The 15,968-nt window shown below is 34.3% G+C and overlaps 1 protein-coding gene across 4 annotated transcripts in view; it reads left to right on the forward strand.

The window, feature by feature from the left end:
* RFX3 (regulatory factor X3) overlaps positions 1 to 15,968 on the forward strand; it is a 102,933-nt gene that overhangs the window by 73,365 nt on the left and 13,600 nt on the right. For 3 of the 4 annotated variants that reach the window (XM_050986481.1, XM_030236998.2, XM_018918412.3), the window contains 6 exons: positions 5,625 to 5,699; positions 9,775 to 9,956; positions 10,515 to 10,634; positions 13,105 to 13,226; positions 14,449 to 14,561; positions 15,339 to 15,454. In XM_050986481.1, coding sequence (XP_050842438.1) covers positions 5,625 to 5,699; positions 9,775 to 9,956; positions 10,515 to 10,634; positions 13,105 to 13,226; positions 14,449 to 14,561; positions 15,339 to 15,454 — 728 coding nt within the window. The remainder of the gene's footprint in view (positions 1 to 5,624; positions 5,700 to 9,774; positions 9,957 to 10,514; positions 10,635 to 13,104; positions 13,227 to 14,448; positions 14,562 to 15,338; positions 15,455 to 15,968) is intronic. The other variant, XM_030236999.2, reaches the window with a different exon arrangement.

Below are 15,968 nucleotides of genomic sequence, written 5' to 3' on the forward strand. Positions count from 1 at the left end.
CCTGTAGCCTGAGATTGCCATGACCCAAGTGTAGGACCTTGCACTTCACATTTTTGAATTTCATGAGATTTGCATCAGCCCACTTGAATTGTGTCAAAGTCCCTTGGGACCTGGGCAGTAACATTACATTTGAAAATTTGTGAAGGAAAAGGTTATTGGATTTAACTCCAAGCATTTTTTTTTCCAGTCTGTGACTGTGAAGTATGCTTTTTCTCCCAAATGACTCCATATGTTCTTTTATAGTCACTAGACAACATGCTGTATTCATTAGTCAGGATGCATGCCTTATGTACCTGTAGACTACGGTAGTGTGCATTTGCACCACGTGTTTTGGCCTGTATCTGTTGTGTATATTAAACTTTCATATTTACAATTTAATCTGGGGAGTTTTTAGGAATAAAAAAAGCCCTTCTAAGTTTTTATGGTTTATCAGCATTCTTTTAAGGTCAGCTTTATGTAAAATACTGTACTAATTTTACACCTTTTCTTTTTCTTCTTCTCTTTCTGCATATTTATATTACTTTCATTCCACACTCTTAAAGAAGTATCTTTCTGTCTGTTTTCATAGTACTGTTTCAATATTTTGAGCAAAATTTCACAGAATCTGTTTGCAGGTGTTGCTACAGCTTTTCCTATTGACAGGAGTGCAAATCTTTTAGATTTAAGTCTCCCAGCTGTACGGGCTAGATTGGGGATCTTCTCACATGGTCAATATAATTTAATTTTTTGAGCTTGTTTCTTGTGAGCAAGCTTGTCTGCCTAACACAACCCTCTGGCACAGGTTTCAGAAAACAATATGACATACATGAATACTCTGTCCTGAAATAGTAATGAAAGCCAACATGAACCATGCATGTTTGTGGCATCCTAAAAGGCTGAAATTGTCATATTTTGAAAAGGCCAGTGTCATTTATCCTGTATTTTCAAATTCCTTCTGCCTTATTTAAGTACGCACAATTGCCACAAGTACCCAGGACTTAGCTAACTGTACCACCATATCAGTCTTTCTTGTACACGTATGATGAATTAGTAATTCCTTCATAATGGAGCATTGTGATGATAGCTGCTTTAGGATTTCACTTCCTTTAAAGCCTGAAAGGGTGAACCTTTGGAAGTGGATAAAAGGGCATTGTGAATGAGAGGTGCCTGTGGAAAAAGACACAGTAGCTATCTCTTTTCAATACGTTGCAACAATATATTGAATACTAAGATGCCACCTGCCCGCCCTGCTGCTGGTGGAGGGTAGTTTGCAAATGCAAACAGAAATGAAAAAAAAATTGTAGGCTGGCTAGATTATTTACGAAACCACAGGAGTTCAGTTTCTGCACATTGTTGTTGTTTTTTTTTTTAAATTCCTCAGAGCAACTTACAATATCATTTTGTACTAATTGTTAAATTGTTCGTTGATCATGGAAATTGTTAGTTGAGTCATATGGAAAAGCACTATTTCTTTCTTCTTCCTAAGAGGAAGGGAGTTTTTTGCTAAGTGGGTTTGGTATAGTTATTTGCTATGTCTGTGCTATATGCATCTTAGGCTATTAAGTGTCATTTGTTTATCTAGTAATGTGTTAATGAATACTGAGCCATAACCTAGCAAAAACAGTCAATAACTTCCAAATCAATAGATCATTTAAGGATTACATTGTACACGCACATACTGGGAGCAAGCTGCTGAGGTTTTTAACCCCAGGAGAATAGCCTTATTCCTTAATGATGGTGTCTGAATATAAGGCAGTGTTTTAGCTCACTAACAAAGTAAATTGAAGAAATTCACAATCATAGTTTCCTCATCTGTAATGCTCTTAATTTAGTGACTGCCTATGTTTGTAGCTGTACAAACTGATTAGTGTTCCTACATGTAGTGTAACATTTAACATGGTTTAGTTGGAATTGCAGTGGGAGTGATAGTGTACATTTCAGGTATCAGAACTTTAAAATAAATGTTTTTAGTTTATTAAGACAAGGGTATATGACTGATCACATATTCAAATAAGTGAAATTCTTCTTATTTAAAATATCAGATAAATATCTAGGAAGCTGTGCCTGGAATCTCTCACAGCTTATTTAAAATGGAAGGGTATCAGTCTTCCTTTTGCATTTACACAGAATATAATTTTAAATGTTAAAATTACTTTCATCTGTACACAAAATATTATAATAATACACACTGTATTACCTCTGTGTTCTGTGTTAGTGCTTAAGTGCTATTTGAATAGAGACATAATGTTCAGTTTTTTACAGCCTAAATAAAAGTCCCTGGCCAGAACTTAGAACCTAAAAGCTTGAAGGAACAGCTCCTTCACTTAAGGAACATGCCCTTTGCTTAAGGAATTTTTTACTTGAGTAGCTTTTCTTTCCTGTACGTGGGTGTCACACGGAGCCTCCTGAAAACCCAAACCCTTGGAATAGCAGAGGAGAAGAAAATAAAGTATTTCAGCTGTGAGGGACCTATAAGAATAATTTAGCCCAACTGCTTCACTTCAGGGCTGACCCAAAGGTAAAGCAGGCTCTTAAGGGCTCTGTCCAAATGCCCCTTACACAGTGATAGGCTCAGGACATTGTCTCTATAAAAAAATGCTTCCTAACGGTGAGTCTGAACCTCTCCTGGTGCAGCTTTGAACCATTCCCACACATCCTGTCACTGGATCCCAGGGAGAAGAGATCAGCACCTCCCTCTCCACTTCCCCTCCTCAGGAAGCTGTAGACATCAAGGAGGTTGCCTCTCAGCCTGCTTTTCTCCAGACTAGACAAGCCCTACACCCTTAGGAGCTCCTCACAGGCCATGGTGTCCAGTCCTTTCACCAGACACCTTCTTGCCATTCTCCATACACCTTCAAGGACCTTCCCATGGTTCTGAAATGGTGGAGCCCAGAGCTGCACCCAGCACTCGAAGGGAGGCTCTGCCCTAACACTGGACACAGAGGGATGGTCACCTCTTTAGGTGCCAAGGTTGCTGCACCCAGGCTGGGGCATGCTGCACCCAGATGGGGTTTGCTGCCCTCCTGGCGTCCAGGGCACACTGCTGGCTGCCAAAGAGCCTGCTGCCAACCAGCTCCCCCAGAGGCCTCTCTGCAACCCCAGAGCTGCTCCTCTCCCAGTTTAGACTTGTGTCTGACATTTCTCTAGCCCAGGTGCAGAATCTGGCATTTTGACTTGTCATTTTCCTGTCACTGGTGATTGCCCAGTACTCCACTCTATCCAGATCTCTCCCGTCTCTCTGCAAGGGCTTTTGTCCCTCAGGAGAGTCAACAGCACCTCCCAGTTTGATAACATCAGCAAACTTACTAATGGCATTCAACTCCTTGTCCAGATCATTGTTAAAAATGAACAGAACTGGCCCTAGAAATGAGTCCTGTAGGGCACCAATAGAGTAAAACAAGAATCAGCCATAAGTTTTCAGAAAGGGCAAGTGAATCACTTGGTGTCTAAAAATCTGTCTTCAAATCAGTCATATTTTATGCTCAAAAATACTTAAAGAAATAATTTTGCAACCTATATGCAAAGAGGGTTTCTGGGATTGTAGAGACATCGGTCAGATAAAGGTGAAAGTTCATTTTATCAAAATATCATCTAAAAATGGTGAACAAAATAGTAGTGAAAACAATTTCTCTTTAAGCTTGTCCTAGTAGAATATGTGGAGACTCAATTTAATATAGATCCCATTTCTGAGCTTGATAAAGTAATTAACATGTTTTAGTGGTAACCAGCGTTGCTTGGCTTATACGATGCACTAAAGGTGAGCACAAATTCTGTGCCTTCAGTAGCCATAATCATGAAATCTACTAAAAGAAACTCCAGCAACAAAATCTCCCAAATGATGAAAAGCCCAACAGTTACCCCCAAAAGCCATGGAATCAATATGGCAGTGAGGAGTCAGTGTCATCTGTAATGCCACTTTTCAAGTAAAATTACTAGAGATGCTAATTTTTTTAGCAGATTGGTTCCTTGAACAAGGACCACAAGTTGCAGTAACAAAATGAGAGTAGGGCAGTTGTGGGAATGAGCAGCAGGAAGTGTAACCCTGGTGTTCAGTACTGCTGTGGATTAAACACTGTGTAACATGTGACCTAACATTCAAATTTAGGACTTAAATGTCTGTACACTCTCAATTGATTGTTGTATTTTTTTAGGAAGGGAAACTCTCTGGCTACAATATATAGTGAACTGACCTTATGATAATCTTTTGAGCTTGTAGTTTTCTTCTTGAAGCATGCTTTTAAAAGTTGATCTTTCCTGTGTGATTGAATACTTTGACCTCATGGTATTTTCCACTGAAGCAAGTCAGATTGTTAAAGAAGGAATATTATTGCCAAGAAAGAATGTTTTCTTACATAGTAATTTGTATATATTTAATAATGTACCTTTTTTAAAGACTTGCAAAGCTAGTATTACACGATTAAAAGAAATTACTCCTCACAGCTAATATATTAAAATACTTGTCAATTGCCCTGGAAAAAAAGGAGAATCTAGTTTTACAGGTAAATTCAAATTTCAGCTATAGCAGTTTTCCATTTCTACAGAGAGTCAATTCAGCCCATATTGATAAATTACGTAATTACAATTATAATTAGTACTGTGGTATTTGAAGTATGATAGACAGGGCTCATTAAAAATGTTTACAGAGATAATTATAAGTATTTTTTAAAAAGTTTAAGTGGTGGTTCCATTGCTTTCATTTTGGCCATTTATTGTAGCTAATAATTGTGTGCCTTTTCTTACTGTGCATTCCATTGTCTCTGTCATTTTCATTGTTGGTTTTTGCTCTTCTGGCCCCCTAGATAAATTACACTTAGGTTTTTTTCTTTAATGTTGTTGCCAAACCAATCAAAATCAAAATATCCATTGTTATTTAAAAGGAAAAGAAAGAAAATGGATGTGAGAATAACCATACATTTGCATTTTAAAAAAAATCTACTTTGTATTTTAGTTATACTGTGTTTTCTTTTCCTTTTTAAAAGCAAAATTATTGTGAACAAATCTGCTTTTCCAAAGGCTGGATCCTGCAGTCTGTGTAACTCCTGACTTTCCATTTACTTTGGCAGCTGGGGATCTTCAAAGGGAGTAAGGGTTGATGTCCTGTCCCAGTGAAGCTAATGGTGTAAAGCTTATTGAATTACTTTGGTTTGGGATTTGATTCTGTGATTTCAGATAGTTAAAGTTTTGTTTCTAATACAATTCTTATTGCAAGCTCTGCATGTTTCTTCCTTGTATAGTTGAAGGGAAAACATATGGAGGCCTTCCAGAAAATCGTTTAGGAATTTTTATTTTTTTTCTTTAGTGATTATGTTTTTGTTCAGTCTGGGTTATTTTTATTTCAATGCAGCTCACCAGTATGAGCTCTTTGAGCTCATTCTGAGCAGCTTGGAAGGTAAAATGAACTTTGAGGCTGTGATCCTGCAGTATACATGCTAGCAAAATTGGATATGTTCAAGGACTTTCTGACCTCATTGAGGAGGCTTGTGTTCACTGGGACTCTAGAATGAGGCCTTTTAATAAAATATTTGCCCTAGCCAGGAATAAAGCAGGCATTTCTGTTGATCTGTAAGGAATCTGTCAAAACTTCTCTGATCAGGCTTTTTTACTATCCCATCTTGAGTCCTTTTTTTAATGACATCTATTATCAGATTGAAATGGCGATTGAGACACTGCAAAAGTCTGATGGTCTGTCCACTCACAGAAGCTCTCTTCTCAACAGCCATGTAAGTTGTCTCTTCTTCACATACACTCTCTCTTGCTTGTTCTGCATGCTTAGCCTGCCTCTAAATGTTTGTTTTATTTTATTATTACTTTTTGCTCTTAATCTTCCCATCTTAGTTGCTTGTAATCTTCTACTACACCTCCCATGGCTTTATTTTGTCAGATTAAATGTCTTTTTGGTATATTGCAGAGTGTTACCTGTTTCCTATGCTGTACACATGTGTTAGGATGAGTAAACACATTTGACTGTTTTGCGGGTTACAGTGTAAATGTCACGCTAAGGTTCAATTAATTCTAAATTAGCTGGCTTTTGGCATTTTAAATACAATTGTCTGCATCATAAGAACTGTGTACCATATACTAATTCTGTGGCATGTGAAGAGGAAGAGAAGAAACAAACAGCACACCTAAATAATATATTTAGGTTGTTCCTAGGTGTTTCTTCATTTATTCTGACTAGTGAGTTTATTTTGAAATTACTCATTTAAGAATCCTAAGGATCCATCTGATGACCTGGTAAAAATTGAAAGCAGTGCCTTAATTTGAAGTATACAGAAATGTCTTATTCATCTGTCTTTTACTTTGTTCTCACCCTGCAAGTCTTACTGTTAAGAAGTTTTCAAAGACAAAGCTAAAAGATATTTGGGGAAAACATGATCTCCAAGTATAGTGAATAGCTCATTATATATAACTCATTATATATAACTTTAAAATAAAGGAAAAAGACCAAGTTAATTTTAAACCTATATATAAATAATATTATTACTTTGTAAGATTTTAGTCTTTCTGAAATTTTTTTTCTGTTGGTTCTTATGATTTTGAATTTTGTATTTTTGTCATGTTGATTGGTTTGTATTCATATTACTTTTTTTTCCTCCTCAGCTTTGCTTATTATATAAATTCAAATACTGTTATTGCTTTCCAGAAGAAATTGAAATTTAGTTTGCAGTCTGAATGTAGAATATGATGGTAGAGATTGTCCTTTGGTAATCAAATTAAAAATGTATGCTTTAAAGGTTTGAGTTTGAATTTGGAATTTTTTTCCTGTAGGGGTCTGGTTTTCTTGAAGTTAAAATCAAAAATGCTTTCTGGAGAATTTAGGCAAACTTTTTTCTTAAATCTAAAATTTAAAGAGGAAAACTGTATTATAAAAAGTTACAGGAAATCTATATACAGAAAGAAAACTTAAATTCCACCTTGTGTGCTTACAAAATAATTATTCTGAAGATAAGGTAGTATCAAAATTATTATTTAAATAATAATAGATATTTTTGGAGTAATAATATCAAAATCATTGTTTAAAAGTAATTTTTAACAGACTGTAACTTTTCCAGGAATGTTCTAGAACTGTCTACAAAGACTTAAAACACCAGAACTATTCTAAGTTTGTGTTTAAACCTGTTAGGAAGTGCATAGTCTTTGCATAAAACCAAGGAAGATTACAAGATAAGCTGAAGTGCCTCTGTAAGCTGTGTTTCACTCATTCCTAGTTCTAGGCACTGTTCACAGTGTCTTCCCAATGACAAGATTTGCACAGAAGATCACAGGCTTTCCATCTGTGAAGACTTACCATGGTATTTCTTGACTGGGAATGCTTCGTGAGAAATACTGTGATAGGGATGTATCTTTGACTCTGTGGGGAAAGAAAAAATTAAAACAACCCTTGTACACATTTTTATGGCAAAAAGTATTTCCTGCTTTTGGTCATTTTGAAAGAAATTTAAAATCTAGATCAAGCCTACAGGATGTTTTGTCTGTTTTTAAAGCAGTGCTTATTTTCTTTAAACTCAAGGACAGTGTAAAGGAAGTTAAAGTGTAGATGTACACTTTGTCTCTTTAAACTTTTCTTGAATTTACCTTCTAATGGTTTGGTTTGGCACTTATTAAAATAATTGACCTAACAGATTTTAAAATAGAATTTTAAATTGTGTTTTTAATTAACTTATACACTTAGCAGGTGATAAATTAATTTGTGGAAAGATTTTCATTTGGGATTTTAATTTTCACGCTTTGATACCTCAATGAGGTTTTGTAGAATTTTTTTCCTAAATACATGAGTTCTCATTTTAAGGAGTTTGTCATTTCTCCTCTATTTTCTTTTGTTTCTTGATGTATTTCTGCTTGAGATCAACTTATTCAGCTAATTGATAGTTGAGTGTTTTATAAGCATTGCAGATTAATTGAAATAACACTCAGTTTAACAGGTCTGGATCTGCAAATATTTCATACCTTTCCCCATCTTACCAGTACATTATGGTCAGTACTACAAATTTATAAGCCACGACTCAAACCTGAACACCTTTAGAATTGTATTTCACCTTGATAGGAAAATGTTTAGGTTCTTTAAAAAGTTGTTTACAATAATGTTGGGATTCAATTTTCTCTTAAAAGCATGAATTAACTGCACTTTTTCTTCCAGGCTATAATCTATCAAGTAAGGATTCCAAGGATTTGCTACTAAGTAACTCCTTCCAAGAGCAAAAATTCTTGTATTGCACTTATTTTTTGATTCGGCTTTTTGTGTGTTGAATAATGCAAATTATGTTTGAAATAACATCTGTTAGAAATTCATATAGTTAATGAAGTGCACTCAAAGTGATTAATAATAGATTAGAAACTGTCTGGAGGAAAATATCTTTAATGCTACATACAGAACTTAATTACAAAATAATTAATTTTTGTTTGTTAGTCTTTTGGGATTGACAGAATTTTCCCCCAGGGAAAGCAAAAGTACTTCATGTTCTGTATTGTTCTGACTCAATTCTAGATGTAATAATATATGACAAATTTTGTATACATGTATTAATAAAAATAGAGATGTAATAACAGATTTTCAATCTGGATAGGTTGCAACCACTGAAAGTCGGAATTATCCTTGTTTGTAAGCCAAGACAGACTTACGTCAGATCACTAGTGAAATAAGTTTCATACATTCACACCAAACTCAAATATTAACAATTATACCTTTTCTTCAGCTATATTTCAAAATTACAGATGCTCAGTTTGGAAGCACTTGTGAATGTTAGTACGTATAAAACAATGATAAGTGGTGACTAAATGTACTTCTTCATTTTCTTATTTGAAATGCAGAATTGCCTACAAACCAAGCTAAAAATTTTATGTCTTGGAAGCATTTGCATCTTCTTTCTGTATTTTTAGAGGTTAGAAAATTCTAGGGATCCATGACAAGTACTGGGAAAAATAAGGAAAATGTTGACTTATCAAAAAACTAAAACTGTGAAATTTAATGTATTCTCAGACTATATTGGTTTTGCTATATTTTGTCATTTTCCTTCAATATTAAATCTAGGAGTATTAAATTGTCCTCTTAACTTTTTTTGTATATTAGCAACAGCTAGAGGTGTTTCATGAGTGTGCTGTACTTAGAACATGCAGTGATGTTACATAATATTCTTTCATGTTTCTAATTATCGACCACAATTATATGAAAAGATTACTGTTTTTCCAAGAAACTCATTCTGTTTCTTTTGGAAGTCAAAGGCAAGCAGGCTACAGCTGAAAGGGTTTGTATCCCTAATGATTCACAGACGTACCAATTATTTTCAATGTTACCTAGGTAGCTTTCTGATTTTATGCAGTAGCTTTATTCTTATCTGTATCTTAATGTTTTTAATAACAGACAAAGAGAAACAGTATTGTATTGCAGATTTACAAATACATTAATTACCTATTGTGTCCAAGGAGTTTGTTTTCTGCAATTTATGTGTATTACATTCATGATTCCTTTATTTCTTTGTGGTACTAACAATTTGTCTCCAAAGCATATAGATACCTTTATTACATACTGATGTGTGTAATACTGAATCAAAATATTTTTAAAAAAGGACACTTTCCTGGGGTCACAAGTGCAATGAATTCTGCTATTCCCTGGTAATTCTGAGGATATTAAAGCATTATTGTTTAACTAACATTTAAAGACACTCTGAGTAGGAAAGTAATTTTTAATAGATCTGAAGAGTGGTTCCAACTGTCAGACATTAATGCCGTATGGCTATAATATTTTTAATAAAGTATATAATAGTTTGGTTTTTTTTTTCTGTTTTGTATGTGATATAGCTTCAATGGCTTTTAGACAACTATGAAACTGCAGAAGGAGTGAGCCTTCCAAGAAGTACCCTTTATAACCATTACTTACGACACTGTCAGGAGCACAAGCTGGATCCAGTCAATGCTGCCTCCTTTGGAAAACTCATACGGTCAATCTTCATGGGACTACGGACCAGAAGACTTGGAACTAGGTTTGTGCAATTGAAATGCTGAATTATAATAAAAAATAAAGGTAATAATTATGAATAAGAAGCTAGTCTGCTAGGAAAAAGAATACATAAGACCTGCATTAAAATATTAGTAGTTTTTTGTCAGTTCTGTTTCTTCATGTTGAACAATTCTATGTTTTTTCAAGATGCTATTATAGTTTTGTTTCTTCTCTTCTGGACAGTTTATGTGTTTATATTTTGGTAACTACACTTCAGATTTTTATCATTACAAATAAAACATAACTTTCCTTTTGGAAATCACTATGAATACTGTTTGCCCATAACTAGGTAAATTGTATTTGTTTGCTTTTTTTTCTTATTCAAGTGGAGTGCAAGTTAGTATACTGATAATATTTGTTTAAGAGAGTGAATTAATCTCCCAAAGGTAGTAAAATTATGCTCATGTAAAACCAGTATGACAAGAGAGCCAGACCTGATTTGTGTATGTTGTTTTGCAGTCAATGTAAATTGTAAAGTAAATGTAATATAAATATGTAAAACTAGTATTACCGCTCTTTTAATTCTTGCTCTTCCATAAAGGGGGAACTCCAAATATCATTACTATGGGATTCGTGTCAAGCCAGACTCTCCTCTTAATCGACTACAAGAGGACATGCAATATATGGCCATGAGACAGCAGCCCATGCAGCAGAAACAGAGGTAAAGCATGAAACACAACTATTCACACTATTTCTTTTTCATCAAGTCTTTTCCTTACATGGACAAGTTTGAATTCCTGTTCAGATTTTTTGCTGTGAAAAGAAAAGTGTGCTGAATACCCAGTTGATGTCAATGATGTCAGGCACCAGTCAAAGAATGCCTAGAAATTTTCATAAATTTGCAGAAAATAAAAAATAATAAAATTACCTATAATATGAACAGATTCTTCTTAACTATATTGAATTCTAGCAGTAAGAGCTTTAATTTCAAACATTCCTGTTTCTTTTCATTGCTGTATCATTTTATGTTCACACTTTTTATCAGAGAACTTACTATTAAGTTGCTTGGAATTTATTTCATGTCCCGGTGAAGAATTAATATGACCGCAATGGTTTGACTGCAAGTACATGTAAGTATATTCCCTTAGTATCTGTTGTTCCTGAGGAGCCTGTGAAGACTCAGAAGTAATTGAAAACTGGGCTGTACTGGTGGTGAAAGAATATGTGAATATGTGTATTAAAAACTATGTTAAAGAGAAAATTTTAGGGGAAAAATTGGAAATTAGTAAATTTCTTTGAAACTAATTTTGATTTGACTTATGTTACTAGCCAGTCATATTACCCTAAAGTAAAATATGTTAGATGCATAATTTCATGACACTCAGGTAGAAGTGCACTGCATCAAGCAAGTCACCTTTAGAACACCTACTCCTCCAAAAACATTCAGTTGAATGAACAGTTTGGTATAGTGTCCCAAACATGTTTTGTGTCCTTGTACACAACTGAGGTATGGAAAACACAACTTCAAACTTTAACTTCAAACACAAAGATCATTTTGATCTGAAATTATTTTACTGTCATTTCCAGACAGTACAGATTTTTTACAACACTAAATGGGAGGTCATGGTAAGATATATGTTCTTAACTATCTTTTGCTGAGCATAATACAGGAGCATGAGATGTCTCATAATAACATCATGTAGAAAATGCTTGTTACAAAAACCATGGCAGGATTATATAGTAAGGAATGATGACAGGTATTTACAAAATCTCCCAGCAAGCTTATTTTACCCACTCAATCTCATTCATTTAGACATTTCATTCACTTGCATTCAAAATTACATATGTGCACCAAAACATATGGTCTAACTAGAATTATTTCTGGGAAAATGATGCCAGTCAGCTAAGCATTGTCACATCTCTTGTCTTCTTTGTAATTCACAAAGAAAAAGTGACTTTGGAATTTAATTATATAGCTGCTAGGACAGGATATTTCTTTTTGTATTATTTATGTTATTTGTATTATTTGTATTTTATTTAACACCACTGTATGTCTTACATAGTTCCTTTATTTTCCTCACCTAAGTATGTTTGGCATCATTTTCTTAACTTTAGGTTAGTATGTTCCTTGATTATATCTGAACAAAATCACACATATGGCACTGTGTGCAGTTAGTGCACACTTCTGTGCCCCATGTTTTGCACTTGCACACATGTACCTGCACCAACATGCACCCAATTGAGGCTCAATTCACACCAAGCCTAAGCTCTGCTGCAAGAATCTGTAGAGGTGTTGATGATGGGTGGGAACTGCAAGGTACCATTGTGCACAATAGGTAGCTGTTGCATAAAAACTACTGTGCTATAGAAGGCTTAGTATTTAACTTCAGTGTTTCATATATGATGGTATGTGTTTTTATCATTGTTATCCAAGTGTATTGAAAAATTCTAGCAGGATTTATTAAGAGAGAACTAAAAAACTGAATATTGTAATTTTCACTATTATGGTAATATTTCTCTTTTGTCAGCTTGTTAATATTTCTAGTGGTTTTTAATGGTTCTTTTGTCTTTTAAATTAGTGGCAAATTGCAGACAATGTACTTTGTTTCTGGGTAGTTATACCAATTCTACAATCTCTATCAGACACATCTAGTTGAATAAATACTTCTAGTTCTCTTCAGCGAAGGCTGTAGACTGAATGTATGCCTCTTTTTTCTTCATTCCTTTTCTTATTTTGGGAACCATGAACCTTTTGGATTTGCATAACTTCAGTATCCCAAAGTGCTAGTTTTTAAGTCTTCGTTATCATCAGACAGTATTGTTGTTTCTTCTTAAAAGTAACGAAACTTTACCTTTGTATTACAAAATTATGTCAATCTCTGTGGAAAGGGAAGGATTTGATTCTTTTTGGTGTAAATTTGCCGGTGTTACAATATACTGTTACTAAGCTAAATTCTACCAGAAATGGGAGTACTGCTGGAATATCACCTTTGTGAATTCTGTAATGCATTGTTAACACTCTGGCTTCCCTTAGTGGTTTTTTCTTCTGTTTTTTACAAACTAAGTAAGAATCTCTAAATTCTTTTGACACTTGTCCTGAAAATTTTATTTTGAGATGGAATAATCTAACTCAGTGTTTCATTTATGAAGAAGTAAACAGAAAGGATAATTTGTACTTTATATTTTTGCAGGTATAAGCCTATGCAGAAAGTGGATGGAGTTGCAGATGGCTTCACAGGAAGTGGTCAACAGACAGGCACATCTGTTGAACAAACTGTAATTGCCCAAAGTCAACATCATCAACAGTTTCTAGGTACAAAAAGAGGTTTTATACTGCTATATAAATAAGTAAGATGGACTTTTTTTTCCCAGTGAGTATCAAGCCAGACAAGTAACATAGTTGCATCTGAAGTTATCATGCCCTCTCTAAAATCCTTATTCTCAACAGAACTGAAAGGCACTTAAATTACACGTTATGTAATTTAAGTTTTATGTAATATTTAATATGCATAATGTTAGTATAAAAGGAAAATTAGGAAAAACAGTGTGATATATTCTTCATATTACATAAATATGAAGTTGTGTTGCATAATTATATTAAATGTGCAGATTGAAATTCCTGCTATGAAAGTTGTTTCCTTCATGTGCATTACAGTGCATTTTATTTCATAAGAGTTGGCATAGGGGGATGGCATTGCACTACAATGCAGGTTAGCCACTCCTGGCTGTTTTGAAAGGGTGTTTTAGTGTTGTGAGTGGAAATAGACAAATAGTTTCAACTGAAAACCTAAAGGTCAAGTTTAAAAATACCCAAATTGTGGATTTGTTGACCAGTTAAGCATGTATTCCAGTCATACAAGCAAATCATAATTTAGTTAATTGTTTATGTAAAAAGAATCCTTGGCTGTGCTGATAGAGTGTGCTATTAGTGTAGGCTTATTTGGCTTGGATTGCCAAAATCCTTTGGCTTGATTTTGCTATTACTAAAACCATTTGGAGCATAAGGGTAACACTAAAATGTTTTTAATCTTCTTTTCCAGGTACCTTTCAGTTCAGTATTTATATCTTACCAGCTTGTCTCTCAGAAACATTTGTGGCAAATAGTAAAAGCACACATTGGCTCTTAAAATTCTAGTAAATGTCAAGTAAAAATGTATATTGAGTTTATTAAGCCTCATCACACCTGGCTGCATGGAAGCTCTTCAGTTGAGCAACAAAATAATTATTCAAGGATTAGTCTCTCCTGCACTGACTCGACAGATTTCCTTTGTAATAGTCTGAAAAAGCATGTGTTAGGTTCTCCATATAGGTATACTATGTAAACAATAGCATTTTAATCTATTCTAGTATAATTTTGTGTTTATTTTTTACTAAAAAATATTATTGTATTTAGTATTTTGGCATACAACAGGTATTAAATAATTTCCCCTTTGACTATTATGAACTTTTGGAATTTATTTCTTTGTATAATCCTTAAATTTTTTTTTAACTATACTGTAACTGGCACCTCTTTCATTATGTTGTCATGACAACAGATGCATCTCGAGTACTGCCAGAGTTTGGAGAAGTTGAAATATCTTCTCTGCCAGATGGTACTACCTTTGAGGACATCAAATCACTACAGAGTCTTTATCGAGAGCACTGTGAGGTATTTTCTATAAACCATTTATTTTCAAAAGTTCATGACTTTCACTTAAGGCCGGTACAGGAGAATAGTGCCAAATATATTGAAGCCATTATAGTGGCATGTGACTTTCCCCACAATATTTTACTTATCTCAATGAAAAGGAGAGCAAAAAGGGTGGATGATCACCTTTACAGGGGAAAGAGTAATATGTCATAAATACTGCAAATGAGATGTTGTTCCATGTATGTTTTTCAGAATGTTAGACTTTTGATTGTGTATGGAGATATTTGGTTTAGTCAATAGCAAATGTAAGTCAGGTTAGGTTATAATTTTATTTTCTTTTACATCAAAAGCAGTAACATTTTTCTTATATCAAAGAAACATTAAGACATTTAAACCACATTTGATACTGAAAAATATGTTTTTCTAAATTATTTTTGAAGGTGCTTCCAACTTTTAAGGCATTATGAAAAGGAGTGACATGTCAGGTTTACTTTTCTGTTTGCAGTAGCAGTAAATATTTTCTGTGCCTAAACTCCTCTAATATGTTTAATAGGCCATACTAGTTTCCAGAGGCTTCCATGCAAGCCTTATGCAAATCTCTGTGCACAACAGTTTATAGTGCTGGATAATTTATGGGTATCAAAGATAATAAAACAGATACCATTTATATCTTGACAAATATACAGTTTGCCTTGATTACACTCTGTGATGAAGGAAAAGAGCTGTAGATCTAGTTGGAGTTGGGAGTGGAGGGATTCTGGGTAAAAGACAATATCTAATGTTTCATTTCTTCAGGCAATACTGGATGTGGTTGTTAATCTTCAATTCAGCCTGATAGAAAAATTATGGCAAACTTTCTGGCGCTATTCTCCTTCTGCTCCACCTGATGGCACTCCTGTTAATGAACCAAGGTCAGGAAATGTTTCTCTTTGTTTAATGTGTCTCATGATAATGTAAGTGTGGAATTTTAAAAGTCCTATTAGTTTTAACTTAGTAATTTTTTGTCCTATGGTTATTTTCCAAATTAAATTTTTGCTGTCTGGCAGTTTTGTATAGCCTGGGTGTATGCCAAAGGTCAGTTTTGAAACAGTTGTGTCATCCATGTCCATTTTGCATGGACAACTAGAGTGAAGTTGTCTCTTCCCAATAGTCAATCCACTTCTTCTAAGCCAAAAAGATCACTCATATGTCTGCACTATTTATGAGCTGTAGGAGAAGTATGGAGACATTTTTAAATCCATTTTTAAATACATTTCCATGTGAGACAACATGTAAATAAGTTATATGAGTGCAGCTGAGACATCTATGACGTCTGTATAAAAAAGGACATTTTATCACCCAGGTTTTTACCCGCTGTAAATCATGGAATCATAGAAACTTTAGGTCAGAAAAGTCAATTTCAACTGTTAACCTAGCACTGCCATG

This window comes from Serinus canaria, chromosome Z (genome assembly GCF_022539315.1).
Source record: "Serinus canaria isolate serCan28SL12 chromosome Z, serCan2020, whole genome shotgun sequence".
Lineage (NCBI taxonomy): Eukaryota > Metazoa > Chordata > Aves > Passeriformes > Fringillidae > Serinus > Serinus canaria.